Raw genomic sequence first — 25,000 nt, forward strand, 5'->3', positions numbered from 1 at the left:
TCACATTATATACCTTATTGTGGGTTCTAGGAGTTAGGAGACACATTATATACCTTATTGTGAGTTCTAGGAGTTAGGAGTCACATTATATACCCTATTGTGGGTTCTAGGAGTTAGGAGACACATTATATACCTTATTGTGAGTTCTAGGAGTTAGGAGATACATTATACACCTTATTGTGAGTTCTAGGAGTCACATTATATACCTTATTGTGGGTTGTAGGAGTTAGGAGTCACATTATATACCTTATTGTGGGTTCTAGGAGTTAGGAGACACATTATATACCTTATTGTGAGTTCTAGGAGTTAGGAGTCACATTATATACCTTATTGTGGGTTCTAGGAGTTAGGAGTCACATTATATACCTTATTGTGAGTTCTAGGAGTTAGGAGACACATTATATACCTTATTGTGAGTTCTAGGAGTTAGGAGACACATTATATACCTTATTGTGGGTTCTAGGAGTCACATTATATACCTTATAGTGAGTTCTAGGAGTTAGGAGTCACATTATATACCTTATTGTGGGTTCTAGGAGTTAGAAGTCACATTATATACCTTATTGTGAGTTCTAGGAGTTAGGAGACACATTATATACCTTATTGTGGGTTCTAGGAGTCACATTATATACCTTATAGTGAGTTCTAGGAGTTAGTAGACACATTATACACCTTATTGTGAGTTCTAGGAGTTAGGAGACACATTATATACCTTATTGTGAGTTCTAGGAGTTAGGAGTCACATTATATACCTTATTATTTAGCCTTGTCTATACTTTACTCTTCAGAGTGGCTACATTAGACTGTATAATGTTTCAGTGTTCATAACAGCTCATCGTTCGTCTGCCTCTGCCTCAGTACCCAAGGTGCAGTTCAGGGAAGTGGAGCTCCGGGTGGACGAGGCCGACGGGCGGGCCGTTGCCGCAGTAACCCGTGACGGCGACCTAAGCCTCACATCCGTTGTCAGATGTTACACGCGCCAGGGTACCGCCCAGGTGACGACGGACTACGACGAGAGACCAGACACTGATGACTCCGTCGTCACCTTCAGGCCAGGTAAGAGATGGTATGGGTCTTTTCATTAGAGAAAGTACAAAACAGAAGTCCCCACAAGGTCAAATGCTATTTCTAGGAGGGTTAGGGTTATTAAGGTTAGAATTAGTGTTAAGGTTAGAATTACGTCAAGGTTTAGGGTTAGGAACTAGGGTTAGTTTTAGGGTTAGGAGCTAGGGTTAGTTATAGGGTTAGGAGCTAGGGTTAGTTTAGGGTTAGGAACTAGGGTTAGTTTAGGGTTAGGAGCTAGGGTTAGTTTTAGGGTTAGGAGCTAGGGTTAGTTTTAGGGTTAGGAGCTAGGGTTAGTTATAGGGTTAGGAGCTAGGGTTAGTTTAGGGTTAGGAACTAGGGTTAGTTTAGGGTTAGGAACTAGGGTTAGTTTTAGGGTTAGGAGCTAGGGTTAGTTTTAGGGTTAGGAGCTAGGGTTAGTTATAGGGTTAGGAACTAGGGTTAGTTATAGGGTTAGGAGCTAGGCTTAGTTTAGGGTTAGGAACTAGGGTTAGTTTAGGGTTAGGAACTAGGGTTAGTTTTAGGGTTAGGAACTAGGGTTAGTTTTAGGGTTAGGAACTAGGGTTAGATTTAGGGTTAGGAACTAGGGTTAGTTTTAGGGTTAGGAACTAGGGTTAGTTTTAAGGTTAGGAACTAGGGTTAGATTTAGGGTTAGGAGCTAGGGTTAGTTATAGGGTTAGGAGCTAGGGTTAGATTTAGGGTTAGGAACTAGGGTTAGTTTTTGGGTTAGGAACTAGGGTTAGTTTTAGGGTTAGGAACTAGGGTTAGTTTTAGGGTTAGGAACTAGGGTTAGTTATAGGGTTAGGAACTAGAGTTAGATTTAGGGTTAGGAGCTAGGGTTAGTTTAGGGTTAGGAACTAGGGTTAGGAGCTAGGGTTAGGAACTAGGGTTAGTTTTAGGGTTAGGAACTAGGGTTAGGAACTAGGGTTAGTTTTAGGGTTAGGAACTAGGGTTAGGAACTAGGGTTAGTTATAGGGTTAGGAACTAGGGTTAGGAGCTAGGGTTAGGAGCTAGGGTTAGGAACTAGGGTTAGGAACTAGGGTTAGGAACTAGGGTTAGTTTTAGGGTTAGGAACTAGGGTTAGGAACTAGGGTTAGGAACTAGGGTTAGGAGCTAGGGTTAGGAACTAGGGTTAGTTTTAGGGTTAGGAACTAGGGTTAGTTTTAGGGTTAGGAACTAGGGTTAATTTTAGGGTTAGGAACTAGGGTTAGGAACTAGGGTTAGGAGCTAGGGTTAGGAACTAGGGTTAGGAACTAGGGTTAGGAACTAGGGTTAGGAACTAGGGTTAGGAGCTAGGGTTAGGAACTAGGGTTAGGAGCTAGGGTTAGGAACTAGGGTTAGGAACTAGGGTTAGTTTAGGGTTAGTTTTAGGGTTAGGAACTAGGGTTAGGAACTAGGGTTAGTTTAGGATTAGGAGCTAGGGTTAGTTTAGGGTTAGGAGCTAGGGTTAGTTTAGGGTTAGTTTAGGGTTAGGAGCTAGGGTTAGTTTAGGGTTAGGAGCTAGGGTTAGTTATAGGGTTAGGAACTAGGGTTAGATTTATGGTTAGGAACTAGGAGCTAGCGTTAGTTTTAGGGTTAGGGTAAGAGTACGGGTTAGGTTTAGGGGTTAGGGATTTTGAATGGGACTGAATTGTGTGTCCCCACAAGGTTAGCTGTACAATACTGTGTGTGTGTGTGTGTGTGTGTGTGTGTGTGTGTGTGTGTGTGTGTGTGTGTGTGTGTGTGTGTGTGTGTGTGTGTGTGTGTGTGCGCCAGCGTGCGTACGTGTCTGTGTGTGTGTGTGTGTGTGTGTGTGTGTGTGTGTGTGTGTGTGCGTGCGTGCGCGCGTGTGCGTGCATGTGTGTGTATTTGTGTGTGTGTGTGTGTGTAGGTGAGCGTGAGCAGCAATGTATCGTGACTCTGGTTGACGATTTGGAGTTTGAGGAAGAGGAAGAGTTTCGCCTGGTCCTCGGATTCCCCAGAAGCCAATTAGATCTGGGCTTGTTGCTGGGTCAGCAGATGGAGCTAGTCGTCAGGATCACTGATAGTAGCGACAGTAAGAACAATTATTGATTGATGATTTATTGATTCATTGATTGACTGACTGACTGACTGGCTGACTGACTGACTGGCTGATTGCCTGATTGATTGATTGACTGACTGACTGTCTGATTGCCTGATTGATTGATTGACTGACTGACTGTCTGATTGCCTGATTGATTGATTGACTGACTGACTGTCTGATTGCCTGATTGATTGATTGACTGACTGACTGTCTGATTGCCTGATTGATTGATTGACTGACTGACTGTCTGATTGCCTGATTGATTGATTGACTGACTGACTGTCTGATTGCCTGATTGATTGATTGACTGACTGACTGTCGATTGCCTGATTGATTATTGACTGACTGACTGTTGATTGCCTGATTGATTGATTGACTGACTGACTGACTGTCTGATTGCCTGATTGATGGATTGACTGACTGACTGACTGACTGACTGACTGACTGACTGACTGACTGACTGGCTGATTGATTGATTGATTGACTGACTGACTGTCTGATTGCCTGATTGACTGACTGACTGGCTGATTGCCTGATTGCCTGATTGATTGACTGACTGACTGACTGACTGACTGTCACGCCCTGACCTGAGAGAGCCGTTTGTCTCTGATTGGTTAGGTCAGGGTGTGACATAGGGTGGGCATTCTATGTGTTATATTTCTATGTTCCATTCTATGTTTTTGTATTTCTTTGTGTTGAGCCGAGTATGGTTCCTAATCAGAGGCAGCTGTTTATCGTTGTCTCTGATTGGGAACCATACTTAGGCAGACCTTTTTCCCTTCCTTCAGTAGTGGGATCTTGTTTTTGTACAGCTGCGTGAAAGCCTGCAGAACGTGACGTTCGGTTTTTTCTTTGTTTGTTGTTTTTGATTTCGTGTTCTGAGTTTAATAAAAAATATAAATATGAACACGTACCACGCTGCACCTTGGTCTACTCATTTTGACGATCGTCACACTGACTGGCTGATTGATTGATTGACTGGCTGATTGATTGATTGATTGACTGACTGACTGACTGACTGACTGGCTGGCTGATTGACTGACTGACTGGCTGATTGATTGACTGACTGACTGGCTGATTGATTGACTGACTGGCTGATTGATTGACTGACTGGCTGATTGATTGACTGACTGGCTGGCTGGCTGATTGACTGACTGGCTGGCTGATTGATTGACTGACTGGCTGATTGATTGACTGACTGGCTGATTGACTGACTGGCTGATTGATTGACTGACTGGCTGATTGATTGACTGACTGACTGGCTGGCTGATTGATTGACTACCTGGCTGATTGATTGACTGACTGACTGGCTGATTGATTGACTGACTGGCTGATTGATTGACTGACTGGCTGATTGATTGACTGACTGGCTGGCTGATTGACTGACTGGCTGATTGATTGATTGACTGACTGGCTGATTGATTGACTGACTGACTGACTGGCTGATTGATTGACTGACTGACTGGCTGATTGATTGACTTACTGGCTGATTGATTGATTGACTGACTGGCTGATTGATTGACTGACTGGCTGATTGCTTGATTGACTGGCTGATTGATTGACTGACTGGCTGATTGACTGACTGACTGACTGACTGGCCGATTGATTGACTGACTGGCTGATTGATTGACTGACTGACTGGCTGATTGATTGACTACCTGGCTGATTGATTGACTGACTGACTGGCTGATTGATTGACTGACTGGCTGATTGATTGACTGACTGGCTGATTGACTGACTGGCTGATTGATTGATTGACTGACTGGCTGATTGATTGATTGACTGACTGGCTGATTGATTGACTGACTGGCTGATTGATTGATTGATTGACTGACTGGCTGATTGATTGATTGACTGGCTGATTGATTGACTGACTGGCTGATTGATTGACTGACTGGCTGATTGATTGATTGACTGACTGGCTGATTGATTGACTGACTGGCTGATTGATTGACTGACTGGCTGATTGATTGACTGACTGGCTGATTGATTGACTGACTGGCTGGCTGGCTGATTGACTGACTGGCAGGCTGATTGATTGACTGACTGGCTGATTGACTGACTGACTGGCTGATTGACTGACTGGCTGATTGATTGATTGACTGACTGGCTGATTGATTGACTGACTGACTGGCTGATTGATTGACTACCTGGCTGATTGATTGACTGACTGACTGGCTGATTGATTGACTGACTGACTGGCTGATTGATTGACTGACTGGCTGATTGATTGACTGACTGGCTGGCTGATTGACTGACTGGCTGATTGATTGACTGACTGGCTGATTGATTGACTGACTGACTGACTGGCTGATTGATTGACTGACTGACTGACTGGCTGATTGATTGACTGACTGGCTGATTGATTGATTGACTGACTGGCTGATTGATTGACTGACTGGCTGATTGCTTGATTGACTGGCTGATTGATTGACTGACTGGCTGATTGACTGACTGACTGACTGACTGGCCGATTGATTGACTGACTGGCTGATTGATTGACTGACTGACTGGCTGATTGATTGACTGACTGGCTGATTGATTGATTGATTGACTGACTGGCTGATTGATTGACTGACTGGCTGATTGATTGATTGACTGGCTGATTGATTGACTGACTGGCTGATTGCCTGATTGATTGACTGACTGACTGACTGGCTGATTGATTGACTGACTGGCTGACTGACTGGCTGACTGGCTCATTGATTGACTGACTGACTGGCTGATTGATTGACTGACTGGCTGATTGATTGACTGACTGGCTGATTGACTGGCTGATTGATTGATTGGCTGATTGATTGATTGATTGATTGATTGATTGATTGACTGGCTGATTGATTGACTGACTGGCTGATTGATTGATTGACTGGCTGATTTATTTATTTATTAATTGATTGATTAATTCATTGATGTTTCCAGAGTCTGTGATCAGGTTCTCCGAGCCTCGATACACGGTGAGTGAGCCGGTTGCCCACGGCGAGGTAACCGTGCTGAGGGTTGCCGTGCAGCGCCATGGCGACGTCTCCAGGGTGTCGGTAGTGCGTGTGCACACTAAAGATGGCTCTGCCCATTCTGGACAAGACTACACCCCTCTGTCACAGGGTGAGGAGGGGCAAGAGAGGGGAGGAGGGGGAGGGGGAGGGGGAGGAGGGGAGGGGAGGGAGATGATCGAGAGAAAGAGAGAGAGAGAAAGAGAGATGATCGAGAGAAAGAGAGAGAGAGAGAGAGAGAAAGAGAGAGAAAGCGAGAAAGAGAGAGAAATAGAGTGAAAGAGAGAGAAAGCGAGAAAGAGAGCGAAAGAGAGATGATCGAGAGAAAGAGAGAGAAAGCGAGAAAGAGAGAGAGAGAGAGTGAAAGAGAGATACACAATACAGAGAGAGTATGGATTTCCGGGAATATGAAAAAAATCTATAAAAACAAACGACTAAAAGTTGCTTGTTTGCCCGTTTCCCCAGAGCTGGTGTTTTCTGAGGGCCAGACAGAGCGTCTGGTAGAGGTAGAGGTTCTGTATGACGAGGAGGGAGAGATGAGAGAGACCTTCACTCTACAGCTCACACCTGATCAACATATGGTGGCTGACACACAGGTGAGAGACATGAGACAGGTGAGACACCAAACCAAATCCAAAAAATCACTGCAATTTAGTTGAACATCTAACTGCGATTAAGCTGATGACAGTCATTTGTTGAGTAGAGATCAGAAGAGTCCAGTAGAGTCCATTACAGACCAGTAGAGTCCCTTACAGACCAGTACAGACCAGTAGAGACCAAGTAGAGACCAGTAGAGACCGAGTAGAGACCAATAGAGTCCATTACAGACCAATAGAGTCCATTACAGACCAGTAGAGTCCATTACAGACCAGTACAGACCAGTAGAGACCAAGTAGAGACCAGTAGAGACCGAGTAGAGACCAGTAGAGGCCAGTAGAAGCCATTACAGACCAGTAGAGTCCATTACAGACCAGTACAGACCAGTAGAGACCAAGTAGAGACCAGTAGAGTCTAGAAGAGACTAGTAGAGACTAGTAGAGACTAGTAAAGACCAGTAGAGACCAAGTAGAGACCAGTAGAGACTAGTAGAGACCAGTAGAGACCAGTAGAGACTAGTAGAGACCAGTAGAGACCAAGTAGAGACCAGTAGAGACGGAGTAGAGACCAGTAGAGGCCAGTAGAAGCCATTACAGACCAGTAGAGTCCAGTAGAGACCAGTAGAGTCCATTACAGACCAATAGAGTCCATTACAGACCAGTACAGACCAGTAGAGACCAGTAGAGGACCATTACAGACCAGTAGAGACCAAGTAGAGACCAGTAGAGTCTAGAAGAGACTAGTAAAGACCAGTAGAGACCAAGTAGAGACCAGTAGAGACTAGTAGAGACCAGTAGAGACCAGTAGAGACTAGTAGAGACCAGTAGAGACCAAGTAGAGACCAGTAGAGACCAGTAGAGACCAGTAGAGACTAGTAGAGACCAGTAGAGACCAGTAGAGACCAGTACAGACCAATAGAGACCAGTAGAGACCAAGTAGAGACCAGTAGAGACTAGTAGAGACCAGTAGAGACCAGTAGAGACTAGTAGAGACCAGTAGAGGCCAGTAGAGCCCATTACAGACCAGTAGAGGCCATTACAGACCAGTAGAGACCAGTAGAGACCAAGTAGAGACCAGTAGAGACTAGTAGAGACCAGTAGAGACCAGTAGAGACCAGTAGAGACCAGTAGAGACCAGTAGAGACCAGTAGAGGCCATTACAGACCAGTAGAGACCAAGTAGAGTCCAGTAGTCTAGTAGAGTCTAGTAGAGTCTAGTAGAGTCTAGTAGAGACCAGTAGAGACTAGTAGAGACTAGTAGAGACCAGTAGAGACTAGTAGAGGCTAGTAGAGGCCAGTAGAGGCCATTACGGACCAGTAGAGGCCATTACAGACCATTACAGACCAGTAGAGACCAGTATAGTCTAGTAGAGTCTAGTAGAGTCTAGTAGAGACCAGTAGAGATCCAGTAGAGACTAGTAGAGACTAGTAGAGTCTAGTAGAGTCTAGTAGAGTCTAGTAGAGACCAGTAGAGATCCAGTAGAGACTAGTAGAGACCAGTAGAGATCCAGTAGAGACTAGTAGAGGCCAGTAGAGACTAGTAGAGACCAGTAGAGTCTGAGTAGAGACTAGTAGAGTCTAGTAGAGACCAGTAGAGACCAGCAGAGTCTAGAACAGACTAGTCGAGACCAGTAGAGACCAGTAGAGACCAGTAGAGACAAGTAGAGCCCAATATAGACCAGTAGAGGCCATTACAGACCAGTAGAGACCAGTAGAGACCAAGTAGAGACCAGTAGAGACTAGTAGAGACCAGTAGACACCAGTTAAGACCAATAGAGTCTAGTAGAGATTAGTAGAGTCTAGTAAAGACCAGTAGACACCAGTAAAGACCAATAGAGTCTAGTAGAGATTAGTAGAGTCTAGTAGAGACCAGTAGAGACCAGTAGAGACTAGTAGAGTCTAGTAGAGACCAGTAGAGACCAGTAGAGACTAGTAGAGATCAGTAGAGACTAGTAGAGACCAGTAGAGACCAGTAGAGACTAGTAGAGTCCAGTAGAGACTAGTAGAGACCAGTAGAGACTAGAAGAGACCTTTAGAGACTAGTAGAGACCAGTAGAGACTAGTAGAGACAAGTAGAGACCAGTAGAGGCCAGTAAAGACCAGTAGAGACCATCACAGACCAGTAGAGGCCATTACAGACCAGTAGAGGCCATTACAGACCAGTAGAGGCCACTACAGACCAGTAGAGACCAGTAGAGACTAGTAGAGACCAGAAGAGCCTAGTAGAGACTAGTAGAGGCCAGTAGACACCAGTAAAGACCAATAGAGTCTAGTAGAGATTAGTAGAGTCTAGTAGAGACCAGTAGAGACCAGTAGAGACTAGTAGAGTCTAGTAGAGACCAGTAGAGACCAGTAGAGACTAGTAGAGACCAGTAGAGACTAGTAGAGACCAGTAGAGACTAGTAGAGTCCAGTAGAGACTAGTAGAGACCAGTAGAGACCAGTAGAGACTAGAAGAGACCAGTAGAGACCAGTAGAGACTAGTAGAGACTAGTAGAGACCAGTAGAGACCAGAAGAGACTAGTAGAGACTAGTAGAGACCAGTAGAGACCAGTAAAGACCAGTAGAGACCATCACAGACCAGTAGAGGACATTACAGACCAGTAGAGGCCACTACAGACCAGTAGAGACCAGTAGAGACTAGTAGAGACCAGAAGAGCCTAGTAGAGACTAGTAGAGGCCATTACAGACAAGTAGAGACTAGTAGAGACCAGTAGAGACCAGTGAAGACCAGTTGAGACCATCACAGACCATAGAGGCCATTACAGACCAGTAGAGGCCACTACAGACCAGTAGAGACCAGTAGAGTCTAGAACAGGCTAGTCGAGCCCAGTAGAGACCGAGTAGAGACCAGTAGAGCCCATTACAGACCATTAGAGGCCATTACAGACCAGTAAAGGCCATTACAGACCAGTAGAGACCAGTAGAGACCAGAAGAGCCTAGTAGAGACTATTAGAGGCCATTACAGACAAGTAGAGACTAGTAGAGACCAGTAGAGACCAGTGAAGACCAGTAGAGACCATCACAGACCAGTAGAGGCCATTACAGACCAGTAGAGGCCACTACAGACCAGTAGAGACCAGTAGAGTCTAGTAGAGACCAGTAGAGACTAGTAGAGACTAGTAGAGTCTAGTAGAGACCAGAAGAGACTAGTAGAGACTAGTAGAGACTAGTAGAGACCAGTAGAGACCAGTAGAGACCAGTAGAGTCCAGTAGAGATTAGTAAAGACCAGTAGAGTCTAGTAGAGACCAGTACAGACCGGTATAGACCAATAGAGACCAGTAGAGATCACAGGATGGATAAAAAACTTTGCATCTGTTTTTTGCCTCCCTTCCTCCAGGTTACCAAGGCGACAGTGTTCATTGAGGAGAAGGAGGGGGGTGATGTGGGGAGCATCACGTTCCCTGCTGTACCCCTCGTTGTGTCCTTACTGGTCTATGATGATCCATCCCTCGCGCCAACCCCAACCAGCCCCCACCCCCCCACGGGGTACCCCCTTGTGTGTGTGACGGTGAGTTGCTCTGACAAACAGTGCATTCGGAAAGTATTCAGACCCCTTGACCTTTTCAACATTTAGTTAAGTTACAACCTTATTCTAAAATGGATTAAATGATTTTCTTTTCTCAACAATCTACACACAATATCTCATAATGACGAAGAACCAACAAAAAAAATGTCATCAAGGATCTCTCTGTACATTGCTCCGTTCATCTTTCCCTCAATCCTAACTAGTCTCCCATTCCCTGCTGCTGAAAACCATCCCCACAGCATGATGCTGCCACCACCATGCTTCACCGAAGGGATGGTGCCAGGTTTCCTCCAGACGTGATGCTTGGCATTCAGGCAAAAGAGTTCAATCTTGGTTTCATCAGACCAGAGAATCTTGTTTCTCATGGTCTGAGAGTCCTTTAGATGCCTTTTGGCAAACTCCAAGCGGGCTGTCATGTGCCTTTTACTGAGGAGTGGCTTCTGTCTTGCCACTCTACCATAAAGGCCTGATTGGTGGAGTGCTGCAGAGATGGTTGTCCTTTTGGAAGGTTCTCCCATCTCCACAGAGGAACTCTGGAGCTCTGTCAGAGTGACCATCGGGTTCTTGGTCACCTCTCTGACCAAGGCCCTTCTCCCCCGATTGCTCAGTTTGGCCGGGCGGCCAGTTCTAGGAAGAGTCTTGATGGTTCCGAACTTCTTCCATTTAAGAATGATGGAGCTCAGTCTCCCGAGGGGTGCAGCAGTCGAAGGCACTGAATCTCAGTGCTAGAGGCATCACTACAGACCCGGGTTCGATCCCAGGCTGTATCACAACCGGCCGTGATCGGGAGTCCCATAGGGTGGCGCACAATTGGCCCAGCGTCGTCCGGGTTAGGGGAAACTTTACTTGGCTCATTGCGCTTGTAGCGACTCCTTGTGGCGGGCCGGGCACCTGCAGGCTGACTTCGGTTGTCAGTTGAACGGTGTTTCCTCCAACACACTGGTGCGGCCGTCTTCGGGCGGGTGTTAATAAGAAGCGTGGTTTGGCGGGTCATGTTTCAGAGGACGCATGACACGACCTTCGCCCTTTGGGGAGTTGTAACGATGAGACAAGATCGAATTTGGGGAGAAAAAGGGGGTATAAAAAATTTATACAAATAAAATGATCGAGGCCACTGTGTTCTTGGGGACCTTCAATGCTGCAGACATTATTGGTATCCTTCCCCAGATCTTTGCCTCGACACAATCCTGTCTCAGAGCTCTACGGACATTTCCTTTGACCTCATGGCTTGGTTTATGCTCTGACATGCTCTGTCAACTGTGGGACCTTATATAGACAGGTGTGTGCCTTTCCAAATCATGTCCAATCAATTGAATTTACCACAGGTGGACTCCAATCAAGTTGTAGAAACATCTCAAGGACGATCAATGGAAACAGGATGCACCTGAGCTCAATTTAGAGTCTCATAGCAAAGGGTCTGAATACTTATGTAAATAAGTTTTTTTTTAAATAAATTTGCAAACATTTCTAAACACCTGTTTTGGCTTTGTAATTATGGGGTATTGTGTGATGTCATTATGGGGTATTGTGATGTCATTATGGGGTATAGATTATATGTGTTGATTTATGATGGAAAATGTTTTATTTAATCCATTTTAGAATAAGGCTGTAACGTAACAGAATGTGTAAAAAAGGAAGGCCTGAATACTTTCTGAATGCTCTGTAGGTTCATATATGGTTGAGAAACCGTCAAATATCTCCATGGTAACCGTGTTTTGTACCCCCCCCCCCAATCCGCCTTCCGCCTTTCAGGCCTGTGACCCCCGCTACCCAGACTACAGTCGTACCTTGTCTCTCTGCGTCTCCGAGGGTATCAACAACACCTTGACAGAGTACCGCTGGCTCCTGGGGTCCCCAGGGACTCCTGATGGTGTAGCTAGCCCACCGAGGGAGCTCGACGCTGGGACCTTCCTCACCTCTACCAGGTTCAGAATCCAAAGAACACCCCACTCTAATAAACGATACAACTAAAACAATATTACTGCACATGTCTTAAAAAGTTCTGTCTTTACTGATAGCTGCTTCGTTGAGGAAATCTTTAGTTACAATGACTGTGATGTGAGTTCGTCTCACCTAGCTACCTTAAGTTGAAAACACTAACTATATAGAGTAAGTTACTCTGGACGAGAGCGTCTGCTAAATGACCAAAATGTAACATGTAAAAAGGGGAGAGACAGGTAAGAGGAAATCTGCTCTGAAAGGTAATACAACATGAGGTTGTGAATGAATGCACTAGAGTTGATCCCTTTCCTTTCCTATACCAGGTTAGAGTTGATCCCTTTCCTTTCCTTTCCTCCACCAGGTTAGAGTTGAGCCCTTTCCTTTCCTCCACCAGGTTAGAGTTGATCCCTTTCCTTCCCTCCACCAGGTTAGAGTTGAGCCCTTTCCTTTCCTTTCCTCCACCAGGTTAGAGTTGAGCCCTTTCCTTTCCTTTCCTCCACCAAGTTAGAGTTGAGCCCTTTCCTTTCCTTTCCTCCACCAGGTTAGAGTTGATCCCTTTCCTTTCCTCCACCAGGTTAGAGTTGATCCCTTTCCTTTCCTCCACCAGGTTAGAGTTGAGCCCTTTCCTTTCCTCCACCAGGTTAGAGTTGATCCCTTTCCTTTCCTCCACCAGGTTAGAGTTGAGCCCTTTCCTTTCCTTTCCTCCACCAGGTTAGAGTTGAGCCCTTTCCTTTCCTCCACCAGGTTAGAGTTGAGCCCTTTCCTTTCCTTTCCTCCACCAGGTTAGAGTTGAGCCCTTTCCTTTCCTCCACCAGGTTAGAGTTGAGCCCTTTCCTTTCCTCCACCAGGTTAGAGTTGAGCCCTTTCCTTTCCTTCCCTCCACCAGGTTAGAGTTGAGCCCTTTCCTTTCCTCCACCAGGTTAGAGTTGAGCCCTTTCCTTTCCTCCACCAGGTTAGAGTTGAGCCCTTTCCTTTCCTTTCCTCCACCAGGTTAGAGTTGATCCCTTTCCTTTCCTCCACCAGGTTAGAGTTGATCCCTTTCCTTTCCTCCACCAGGTTAGAGTTGAGCCCTTTCCTTTCCTTTCCTCCACCAGGTTAGAGTTGAGCCCTTTCCTTTCCTCCACCAGGTTAGAGTTGAGCCCTTTCCTTCCCTCCACCAGGTTAGAGTTGAGCCCTTTCCTTTCCTCCACCAGGTTAGAGTTGAGCCCTTTCCTTTCCTTTCCTCCACCAGGTTAGAGTTGATCCCTTTCCTTTCCTTTCCTCCACCAGGTTAGAGTTGAGCCCTTTCCTTTCCTCCACCAGGTTAGAGTTGATCCCTTTCCTTTCCTCCACCAGGTTAGAGTTGATCCCTTTCCTTTCCTTTCCTCCACCAGGTTAGAGTTGAGCCCTTTCCTTTCCTTTCCCACCAGGTTAGAGTTGAGCCCTTTCCTTTCCTCCACCAGGTTAGAGTTGATCCCTTTCCTTTCCTTTCCTCCACCAGGTTAGAGTTGATCCCTTTCCTTTCCTCCCACCAGGTTAGAGTTGATCCCTTTCCTTTCCTCCACCAGGTTAGAGTTGAGCCCTTTCCTTTCCTTCCTCCACCAGGTTAGAGTTGAGCCCTTTCCTTCCCTCCACCAGGTTAGAGTTGAGCCCTTTCCTTTCCTCTCCACCAGGTTAGAGTTGAGCCCTTTCCTTTCCTTTCCTCCACCAGGTTAGAGTTGAGCCCTTTCCTTTCCTCCACCAGGTTAGAGTTGAGCCCTTTCCTTTCCTCCACCAGGTTAGAGTTGAGCCCTTTCCTTTCCTTTCCTCCACCAGGTTAGAGTTGAGCCCTTTCCTTTCCTCCACCAGGTTAGAGTTGAGCCCTTTCCTTTCCTTTCCTCCACCAGGTTAGAGTTGAGCCCTTTCCTTTCCTCCACCAGGTTAGAGTTGATCCCTTTCCTTTCCTCCACCAGGTTAGAGTTGAGCCCTTTCCTTTCCTTCCCTCCACCAGGTTAGAGTTGAGCCCTTTCCTTTCCTTTCCTCCACCAGGTTAGAGTTGAGCCCTTTCCTTTCCTCCACCAGGTTAGAGTTGAGCCCTTTCCTTTCCTCCACCAGGTTAGAGTTGATCCCTTTCCTTTCCTTTCCTCCACCAGGTTAGAGTTGATCCCTTTCCTTTCCTCCACCAGGTTAGAGTTGAGCCCTTTCCTTTCCTCCACCAGGTTAGAGTTGATCCCTTTCCTTTCCTTTCCTCCACCAGGTTATAGTTGATCCCTTTCCTTTCCTCCACCAGGTTAGAGTTGAGCCCTTTCCTTCCTCCACCAGGTTAGAGTTGATCCCTTTCCTTTCCTCCACCATGTTAGAGTTGAGCCCTTTCCTTTCCTCCACCAGGTTAGAGTTGAGCCCTTTCCTTTCCTCCACCAGGTTAGAGTTGAGCTCTTTCCTTCCCTCCACCAGGTTAGAGTTGAGCCCTTTCCTTTCCTCCACCAGGTTAGAGTTGAGCCCTTTCCTTTCCTTTCCTCCACCAGGTTAGAGTTGATCCCTTTCCTTTCCTTTCCTCCACCAGGTTAGAGTTGAGCCCTTTCCTTTCCTCCACCAGGTTAGAGTTGATCCCTTTCCTTTCCTCCACCAGGTTAGAGTTTAGCCCTTTCCTTTCCTCCACCAGGTTAGAGTTGAGCCCTTTCCTTTCCTTCCCTCCACCAGGTTAGAGTTGATCCCTTTCCTTTCCTTTCCTCCACCAGGTTAGAGTTGAGCCCTTTCCTTTCCTCCACCAGGTTAGAGTTTAGCCCTTTCCTTTCCTCCACCAGGTTAGAGTTGAGCCCTTTCCTTTCCTCCACCAGGTTAGAGTTGAGCCCTTTCCTTTCCTCCACCAGGTTAGAGTTGAGCCCTTTCCTTTTGCTTCCTCCACCAGTTCCATGCTGCTGGATGCTGTTTACCTTCAGGCAGGGGCCAGGGTGCAGTGCTCTGCCCGAGCTGTGAGCACCGCGGGACGGGGAGGACTGGGGCTGACTAGCCCTCAGGTGGAGGTCAGCATGGAGAAGGGTGAGTAGTATAAGTCAAATAAGTGCAAATAAAAGTCTCTGCTTCAAGAGTAGATTACCGTATATCCTAACTGTTGTTCTCCTGTCATGTGCCCTCCTCGTGATTGATTGATTGATTGATTAGTTATTGTGTCACCCTAAAAGTTGTCGTCATGTCCTCGTAAAGGTCTGTGCCCTCCTCATACCCCTGGGGCGATAGGGGCTGAACCGTTCTCCGCTAAGATCCGTTACACGGGACCAGACGACCCAGAGCACCCCAACCTCATCAGGCTAACCGTCACTATGTCACATGTAGATGGTATCTGACTTCACGCCTTTGACCCCTAAACTTTTAACTCTCACCCATCACATCACCACCTGCACTCTTTCCATCCTGGCCCTAACCTTGACCTCTCAATTGACCCTGACCCCTCACTCCTCACCTCTCGCCCTTTGAACTCTCACCCCTCACCTCTCGACCTTTGTACTCTCACCTCTCACCTCTCCCCTTTGAACTCTCAGCTCTCACCTCTCCCCTTTGAACTTTCAGCTCTCACCTCTCCCCTTTTTTGATCACTCAACCACAATCGGTCACATTGACACCATACCTGACCTCCAACCTTTGACCCCTCTGGGTCTAAACCCCTCACCTGTCTCTCCCCAGGTATGCTGCCTTTCATCTCCACCCGTCCCCTCTCCAACCTGGCCCTGACCCTGAACCACGACCCCTCTCGGTTGGGGAACCACCGTTGTTCCAACCTCCAGGGGGGGCCAGGCGATGCCAGTGCTACCCGTCTGGGGCTCACCTCGACTGGGGCGGCCGTGGCCGGCGTGGTGGGAGGGTCTCGCCTCCGGAACAGCATAGCCCAGGACGGAGCTCTCTCCCTGGGTTTCTATAACAGTCTGGACCTGGAGGCGTGTGTCTGGAGCTTCTCCGGATACTACAGCATCAGCGACCTGCTGTCTGACTGTGGGGGGACCGTAAGGACGGACGGACAGGTAGGAACTAGTATTACGTAAACGTAGGAACCAATCTTCTCTGGATACTACAGCATCAGCGACATGCTGTCTGACTGTGGGGGGACCGTAAGGACGGACGGACAGGTAGGAACTAGTATTACGTAAACGTAGGAACCAATCTTCTCTGGATACTACAGCATCAGCGACCTGCTGTCTGACTGTGGGGGGACCGTAAGGACGGACGGACAGGTAGGAACTAGTATTACGTAAACGTAGGAACCAATCTTCTCTGGATACTACAGCATCAGCGACCTGCTGTCTGACTGTGGGGGGACCGTAAGGACGGACGGACAGGTAGGAACTAGTATTACGTAAACGTAGGAACCAATCTTCTCTGGATACTACAGCATCAGCGACATGCTGTCTGACTGTGGGGGGACCGTAAGGACGGACGGACAGGTAGGAACTAGTATTACGTAAACGTAGGAACCAATCTTCTCTGGATACTACAGCATCAGCGACCTGCTGTCTGACTGTGGGGGGACCGTAAGGACGGACGGACAGGTAGGAACTAGTATTACGTAAACGTAGGAACCAATCTTCTCTGGATACTACAGCATCAGCGACCTGCTGTCTGACTGTGGGGGACCGTAAGGACGGACGGACAGGTAGGAACTAGTATTACGTAAACGTAGGAACCAATCTTCTCTGGATACTACAGCATCAGCGACCTGCTGTCTGACTGTGGGGGGACCGTAAGGACGGACGGACAGGTAGGAACTAGTATTACGTAAACGTAGGAACCAATCTTCTCTGGATACTACAGCATCAGTGATCTGGTCTCTGACTGTGGGGGGACCGTAAGGACGGACGGACAAGTAGGAACTAATAATCACAGGTAGGAACCAATCTGAGACTGGAGGGATGGAATGCACTGAAGGACACGTAGAAATCTATCAGGGGCTGCGGTCCAAACACTTAAAAGACACACCCTCGTTCACTTCCCCTCGCCTTATGCCCTTGGGGGAAATCCCCGTCGCCATCTTGGAGGGCGGTCCAAATGATTAGCCAAGCAAGGGAAGTTTGCAACGTAAGCCGTTCAGCCCTCATTTTTAGTCGGCTTTGTGAGTGCACAATTATGTTCACTCCGGGGCCTGAAATTCCCCATAATTCAATTTGCGACGATTGTATATCCGCTCAGAAAAGTCAGCGAAAACTTAAAAACAACATCAATGGAGAAGTCATCATACAGGTGTAAGTAAAAACCAAAGGCAAATAAGTTAGAAATGTTGCTACTACATACAAAGTAAATATGTTATTGTTTGGTTATCTTTTGGAAATTGTAGAAATAAACATTTCCCTTCCTCAGAAGTCCCAGCTAGGCAGGCTAACGTTAGTTAGCTAATTAATTTACTAGCTATCATACAATAGGCGTATATTAATAATTACATATTTAATATTTTATTTTATTTATTTATTTCACCTTTCTTTAACCAGGTAAGCTAGTTGAGAACAAGTTCTCATTTACAATTGCGACCTGGCCAAGATAAAGCAAAGCAGTTCGACACAAACAACAACACAGAGTTACACATGGAGTAAAACAAACATACAGTCAATAATACAGTTGAAAAATCTATATACAGTGTGTGCAAATGAGGTAAGATAAGGGAGGTAAGGCAATAAATAGGCCATAGTGGCTAAGTAATTACAATATAGCAATTAGAAACTGGAGTGATAGATGTGCAGAAGATGAATGTGCAAGTAGAGATACTGGGGTGCAAAGGAGCAAAATAAATAAATAAATACAGTATGGGGATGAGGTAGTTGGATGGGCTGTTTACAGATGGGCTATGTACAGGTGCAGTGATCTGTGAGCTGCTCTGACAGCTGGTGCTTAAAGCTAGTGAGGGAGATATGAGTCAAGAGCTTCAGTGATTTTTGCAGTTAGTTCCAGTCATTGGCAGCAGAGAACTGGAAGGAAAGGCGGCCAAAGGAGGAATTGGCTTTGGGGATGACCAGTGAAATATACCTGCTGGAGCACATGCTTCGGGTCGGTGTTGCTATGGTGACCAGTGAGCTGAGATGAGGCGGGGCTTTACCTAGCAAAGACTTATAGATGACCTGGAGCCAGTGGGTTTGGCGACGAATATGTAGTGAGGGCCAGCCAACGAGAGCATACAGGTCGCAGTGGTGGGTAGTATATGGGGGCTTTGGTGACAAAACGGATGGCACTGTGATAGACTGCATCCAATTTGTTGAGCAGAGTATTGGAGGCTATTTTGTAAATGACATTGCCGAAGTCGAGGATCGGTAGGATGGTCAGTTTTACGAGGGTATGTTTGGCAGCATGAGTGAAGGATGCTTTGTTGCGAAATAGGAAGCCGATTCTAGATTTAATTTTGGATTGGAGATGCTTAATGTGAGTCTGGAAGGAGAGTTTACAGTCTAACCAGACACCTAGGTATTTGTAGGTGTCCATATTCAAGTCAGAGCCGTCCAGAGAAGTGATGCTGGACGGGCGGGCAGTTGCAGGCAGCGATCGGTTGAAGAGCATGCATTTAGTTTTACTTGCATTTAAGAGCAGTTGGAGACCACGGAAGGAGAGTTGTATGGCATTGAAGCTCGTCTGAAGGGTTGTTAACACAGTGTCCAAAGAAGGGCCAGAAGTATACAGAATGGTGTCGTCTGCGTAGCGGTGGATCAGAGAATCACCAGCAGCAAGAGCGACATCATTGATGTATACAGAGAAGAGAGTCGGACCGAGAATTGAACCCTGTGGAACCCCCATAGAAACTGCCAGAGGTCCGGACAACAGGCTTAATGTGATTTGATACACTGAACTCTATCAGAGAAGTAGTTGGTGAACCAGGCGAGGCAATCATTTGAGAAACCAAGGCTGTTGAGTCTGTCGATAAGAATGTGGTGATTGACAGAGTTGAAAGCTTGGGGTAGCCAGGTGGAAATCATGGCCAGCCGTAGAAAAATGCTTATTGTAATTCTCAATTATAGTGGATTTATCGGTGGTGACAGTGTTTCCTAGCCTCAGTGCAGTGTGCAGCTGGGAGGAGGTGCTATTATTCTCCATGGACTTCATATTGTCCCAGAACTTTTTTGAGTTTATGCTACAGGATGCAAATTTCTGCTTGAAAAAGCTAGCCTTAGCTTTCCTAACTGCCTGTGTATATTGGTTCCTAACTTCCCTGAAAAGTTGCATATCGCGGGGGCAATTCGATGCTAATGCAGAACGCCACAGGATTTTTTTGTGTTGGTTAAGGGCAGTCAGGTCTGGGGAGAACCAAGGGCTATATCTGTTCCTGGTTCTAAAATTTCTTGAAAGGGGCATGCTTATTTAAGATGGTGAGGAAAGCACTTTTAAAGAATAACCAGGCATCCTCTACTGACGGGATGAGGTCAATATCCTTCCAGGATACCAGGGCCAGGTCGATTAGAAAGGCCTGCTCGCTGAAGTGTTTTAGGGAGCGTTTGACAGTGATGAGTGGAGGTCGTTTGACCGCTGACCCATTACGGATGCAGGCAATGAGGCAGTGATCGCTGAGATCCTGGTTGAAAACAGCAGAGGTGTATTTGGAGGTCATGTTAGTTAGGATGATATCTATGAGGGTGCCCGTGTTTACGGATTTGGGGTTGTACCTGGTAGGTTCATTGATAATTTGTGTGAGTAGACATAAATATAAGTAGACATTCACTCATAATTGAATGTAGCGCATACAAAACACCCACAAGCCACCGGTGGCTGAAAACTCAATCATCGCAGGATGAAGGAGTGACGAATTTCCAGCCAAGGGTGGTCCATTTATAAATCCTTCCTTGCTCCCTCACCCCCTTGCCCTGCAAGTGTACACTCACTCAGACGTCATGATACGTCATCAGAAGTGTCCACTTAATTTGAGGGATTAGTGGATAGGGTGTGTCTTTTAAGTGTTTGGACCATAGCCAGGGGCTGCATTTCAATAATCTAATGCTACTTCCTCCCCTTATCTCTAATGCTACTTCCTCCCCCTTATCTCTAATGCTACTTCCTCCCCTTATCTCTAATGCTACTTCCTCCCCTTATCTCTAATGCTACTTTCTCACCCTTATCTCTAATGCTACTTCCTCCCCTTATCTCTAATGCTACTTCCTCCCCTTATCTCTAATGCTACTTCCTCCCCCTTATCTCTAATGCTACTTCCTCCCCTTATCTCTAATGCTACTTCCTCCCCTTATCTCTAATGTTACTTCCTCCCCCTTATCTCTAATGTTACTTCCTCCCCTTATCTCTAATGCTACTTCCTCCCCCTTATCTCTAATGCTACTTCCTCCCCTTATCTCTAATGCTACTTCCTCCCCTTATCTCTAATGCTACTTCCTCCCCTTATCTCTAATGCTACTTCCTCCCCTTATCTCTAATGCTACTTCCTCCCCTTATCTCTAATGCTACTTCCTCCCCTTATCTCTAATGCTACTTCCTCCCCTTATCTCTAATGCTACTTCCTCCCCTTATCTCTAATGCTACTTTCTCACCCCTTATCTCTAATGCTACTTCCTCCCCTTATCTCTAATGCTACTTCCTCCCCTTATCTCTAATGCTACTTCCTCCCCCTTATCTCTAATGCTACTTCCTCCCCTTATCTCTAATGCTACTTTCTCACCCTTATCTCTAATGCTACTTCCTCCCCTTATCTCTAATGCTACTTCCTCCCCTTATCTCTAATGCTACTTCCTCCCCTTATCTCTAATGCTACTTCCTCCCCTTATCTCTAATGCTACTTCCTCCCCTTATCTCTAATGCTACTTCCTCACCCTTATCTCTAATGCTACTTCCTCCCCTTATCTCTAATGTTACTTCCTCCCCTTATCTCTAATGCTACTTCCTCCCCTTATCTCTAATGCTACTTCCTCCCCTTATCTCTAATGCTACTTCCTCCCCTTATCTCTAATGCTACTTCCTCCCCTTATCTCTAATGCTACTTCCTCCCCTTATCTCTAATGCTACTTCCTCCCCCTTATCTCTAATGCTACTTCCTCCCCTTATCTCTAATGCTACTTCCTCCCCTTATCTCTAATGCTACTTCCTCCCCTTATCTCTAATGCTACTTCCTCCCCTTATCTCTAATGCTACTTCCTCCCCTTATCTCTAATGCTACTTCCTCCCCTTATCTCTAATGCTACTTCCTCCCCTTATCTCTAATGCTACTTCCTCCCCTTATCTCTAATGCTACTTCCTCCCCTTATCTCTAATGCTACTTCCTCCCCTTATCTCTAATGTTACTTCCTCCCCTTATCTCTAATGCTACTTCCTCCCCTTATCTCTAATGCTACTTCCTCCCCTTATCTCTAATGCTACGTTCTCACCCTTATCTCTAATGCTACTTCCTCCCCTTATCTCTAATGCTACTTCCTCCCCCTTATCTCTAATGCTACTTCCTCCCCCTTATCTCTAATGTTACTTCCTCCCCTTATCTCTAATGCTACTTTCTCACCCTTATCTCTAATGCTACTTCCTCCCCTTATCTCTAATGCTACTTCCTCCCCCTTATCTCTAATGCTACTTCCTCCCCTTATCTCTAATGCTACTTCCTCCCCTTATCTCTAATGCTACTTCCTCCCCTTATCTCTAATGCTACTTCCTCCCCTTATCTCTAATGCTACTTTCTCACCCTTATCTGTAATGTTACTTCCTCCCCTTATCTCTAATGTTACTTCCTCCCCTTATCTCTAATGCTACTTCCTCCCCTTATCTCTAATGTTACTTCCTCCCCTTATCTCTAATGCTACTTCCTCCCCTTATCTCTAATGCTACTTCCTCCCCTTATCTCTAATGCTACTTCCTCCCCTTATCTCTAATGCTACTTCCTCCCCTTATCTCTAATGCTACTTCCTCCCCTTATCTCTAATGCTACTTCCAGGTCAAAGCAAAGATTCTAGCAGGCTTCCTCCAAATGGCACCACACTTCCCATAAGCTGCCCTACATACCTCACACCCTAGTGTCCTGTCTTTTCATTGGTTCTTTTTTTTCTCTTTTGTTTATTCATTTAACCTTTATTTTATCAGGGAATCCTACTGAGACCGATGTCTAGTTTACAGATTAGCCCTGAGTAACATACATTTCAGAAAATACACACATGAAAATAAATATACAAAATTCAAGGAGAAAGGAACAACACAGAGAGACAAGGTAAGACGGTCCTCATACAGCTTTCTAGAGGCACCAAAACATCATCACAAAAACTAAAACATGATTTACCTAACTCAGTAGAGACCAAAGAAATTTCCAGAGTTATCCATCCCTGAGACCAGGTGTGATAACTCGTACGTCTATAGTATAGTAATGATGTTAGGTACAGTGGGACTTTTTGTAAAATAGCTTTATAAATGAAAACAATAGCAATGTGACACCCGGGAGGGCCAACCAACGTTCTGGTAGAGAATGCAGTGATGACATCAGAGGGCCAACCAACGTTCTGGTAGAGAATGCAGTGATGACATCAGAGGGCCAACCAACGTTCTGGTAGAGAATGCAGTGATGACATCAGAGGGCCAACCAACGTTCTGGTAGAGAATGCAGTGACGACATCAGAGGGCCAACCAACGTTCTGGTAGAGAATGCAGTGATGACATCAGAGGGTTAACCAACGTTCTGGTAGAGAATGCAGTGATGACATCAGAGGGCCAACCAACGTTCTGGTAGAGAATGCAGTGATGACATCAGAGGGTTAACCAACGTTCTGGTAGAGAATGCAGTGATGACATCAGAGGGTTAACCAACGTTCTGGTAGAGAATGCAGTGACGACATCAGAGGGTTAACCAACGTTCTGGTAGAGAATGCAGTGATGACATCAGAGGGTTAACCAACGTTCTGGTAGAGAATGCAGTGATGACATCAGAGGGTTAACCAACGTTCTGGTAGAGAATGCAGTGACGACATCAGAGGGCCAACCAACGTTCTGGTAGAGAATGCAGTGATGACATCAGAGGGTTAACCAACGTTCTGGTAGAGAATGCAGTGATGACATCAGAGGGTTAACCAACGTTCTGGTAGAGAATGCAGTGATGACATCAGAGGGTTAACCAACATTCTGGTAGAGAATGCAGTGACGACATCAGAGGGTTAACCAACTTTCTGGTAGAGAATGCAGTGATGACATCAGAGGGTTAACCAACGTTCTGGTAGAGAATGCAGTGATGACATCAGAGGGTTAACCAACTTTCTGGTAGAGAATGCAGTGACGACATCATGTCTCCATTCCCCTGTCTTCAGGTCCTGAATGCTGTCCAGTCGTATGTGACCTTACGTGTCCCTCTATTCGTCTCCTACGTGTTCCACTCCCCCTCGGCCCCTGGCGGCTGGCTCACCTTTGACCTCCGATCTGACTTCCGCATGACCTTCACCTATGACACGTCCATCCTGTGGCGTGACGGGATAGGCAGCCCTCCCGATGCTCCGCTGCAAGGTAGACAGACAGACAGACAGACAGACAGACAGACAGACAGACAGACAGACAGACAGACAGACAGACAGACAGACAGACAGACACTGGAACACAGGCAGACAGACACCCACTGGAACACAGACAGACAGACAGACAGACAGACAGACAGACAGACAGACAGACAGACAGACAGACAGACAGACAGACAGACACTGGAAAACAGACAGACAGACACCCACTGGAACACAGGCAGGCAGACAGGCAGACAGACAGACAGACAGACAGACAGACAGACAGACAGACAGACAGACACTGGAACACAGGCAGACAGACACCCACTGGAACACAGGCAGGCAGACAGACAGACAGACAGACAGACAGACAGACAGACAGACAGACAGACAGACAGACAGACAGACAGACAGACAGACAGACAGACACTGGAACACAGACAGACAGACACCCACTGGAACACAGGCAGGCAGGCAGGCAGACAGACAGACAGACAGACAGACAGACAGACAGACAGACAGACAGACAGACAGACAGACAGACACTGGAACACAGACAGACAGACACCCACTGGAACACAGGCAGGCAGACAGACAGACAGACAGACAGACAGACAGACAGACAGACAGACAGACAGACAGACAGACAGACACTGGAACACAGACAGACAGACACCCACTGGAACACAGGCAGACAGACACCCACTGGAACACAGACAGACAGACAGACAGACAGACAGACAGACAGACAGACAGACAGACAGACAGACAGACAGACACTGGAACACAGGCAGACAGACACCCACTGGAACACAGACAGACAGACAGACAGACAGACAGACAGACAGACAGACAGACAGACAGACAGACAGACACTGGAAAACAGACAGACAGACACCCACTGGAACACAGGCAGGCAGACAGGCAGACAGACAGACAGACAGACAGACAGACAGACAGACAGACAGACAGACAGACAGACAGACAGACAGACACTGGAACACAGACAGACAGACACCCACTGGAACACAGGCAGGCAGACAGACAGACAGACAGACAGACAGACAGACAGACAGACAGACAGACAGACAGACAGACAGACAGACAGACAGACAGACAGACAGACAGACAGACAGACACTGGAACACAGACAGACAGACACCCACTGGAACACAGGCAGACAGACAGACACTGGAACACAGACAGACAGACACCCACTGGAACACAGGCAGACAGACAACCCACTGGAACACAGACAGACAGACAGACAGACAGACAGACAGACAGACACTGGAACACAGGCAGACAGACACCCACTGGAACACAGACAGACAGACAGACAGACAGACAGACAGACAGACAGACAGACAGACAGACAGACAGACAGACAGACAGACAGACAGACAGACAGACACTGGAAAACAGACAGACAGACACCCACTGGAACACAGGCAGGC

At 46.6% G+C, this 25,000-nt stretch overlaps 1 protein-coding gene across 1 annotated transcript in view; it reads left to right on the forward strand.

Moving 5' to 3' along the window:
- The window catches only part of LOC106608422 (FRAS1-related extracellular matrix protein 2), a 68,724-nt gene that overhangs the window by 25,949 nt on the left and 17,775 nt on the right, over window positions 1–25,000 (forward strand). Inside the window, exons 18-27 of the mRNA XM_045721425.1 lie at window positions 859–1,056; window positions 2,933–3,097; window positions 6,026–6,208; window positions 6,562–6,692; window positions 10,033–10,203; window positions 11,974–12,146; window positions 15,029–15,159; window positions 15,325–15,456; window positions 15,802–16,136; window positions 23,361–23,553. Coding sequence (XP_045577381.1) covers window positions 859–1,056; window positions 2,933–3,097; window positions 6,026–6,208; window positions 6,562–6,692; window positions 10,033–10,203; window positions 11,974–12,146; window positions 15,029–15,159; window positions 15,325–15,456; window positions 15,802–16,136; window positions 23,361–23,553 — 1,812 coding nt within the window. The remainder of the gene's footprint in view (window positions 1–858; window positions 1,057–2,932; window positions 3,098–6,025; window positions 6,209–6,561; window positions 6,693–10,032; window positions 10,204–11,973; window positions 12,147–15,028; window positions 15,160–15,324; window positions 15,457–15,801; window positions 16,137–23,360; window positions 23,554–25,000) is intronic.

This window comes from Salmo salar, chromosome ssa07 (assembly GCF_905237065.1).
Source record: "Salmo salar chromosome ssa07, Ssal_v3.1, whole genome shotgun sequence".
Classification (NCBI taxonomy): domain Eukaryota; kingdom Metazoa; phylum Chordata; class Actinopteri; order Salmoniformes; family Salmonidae; genus Salmo; species Salmo salar.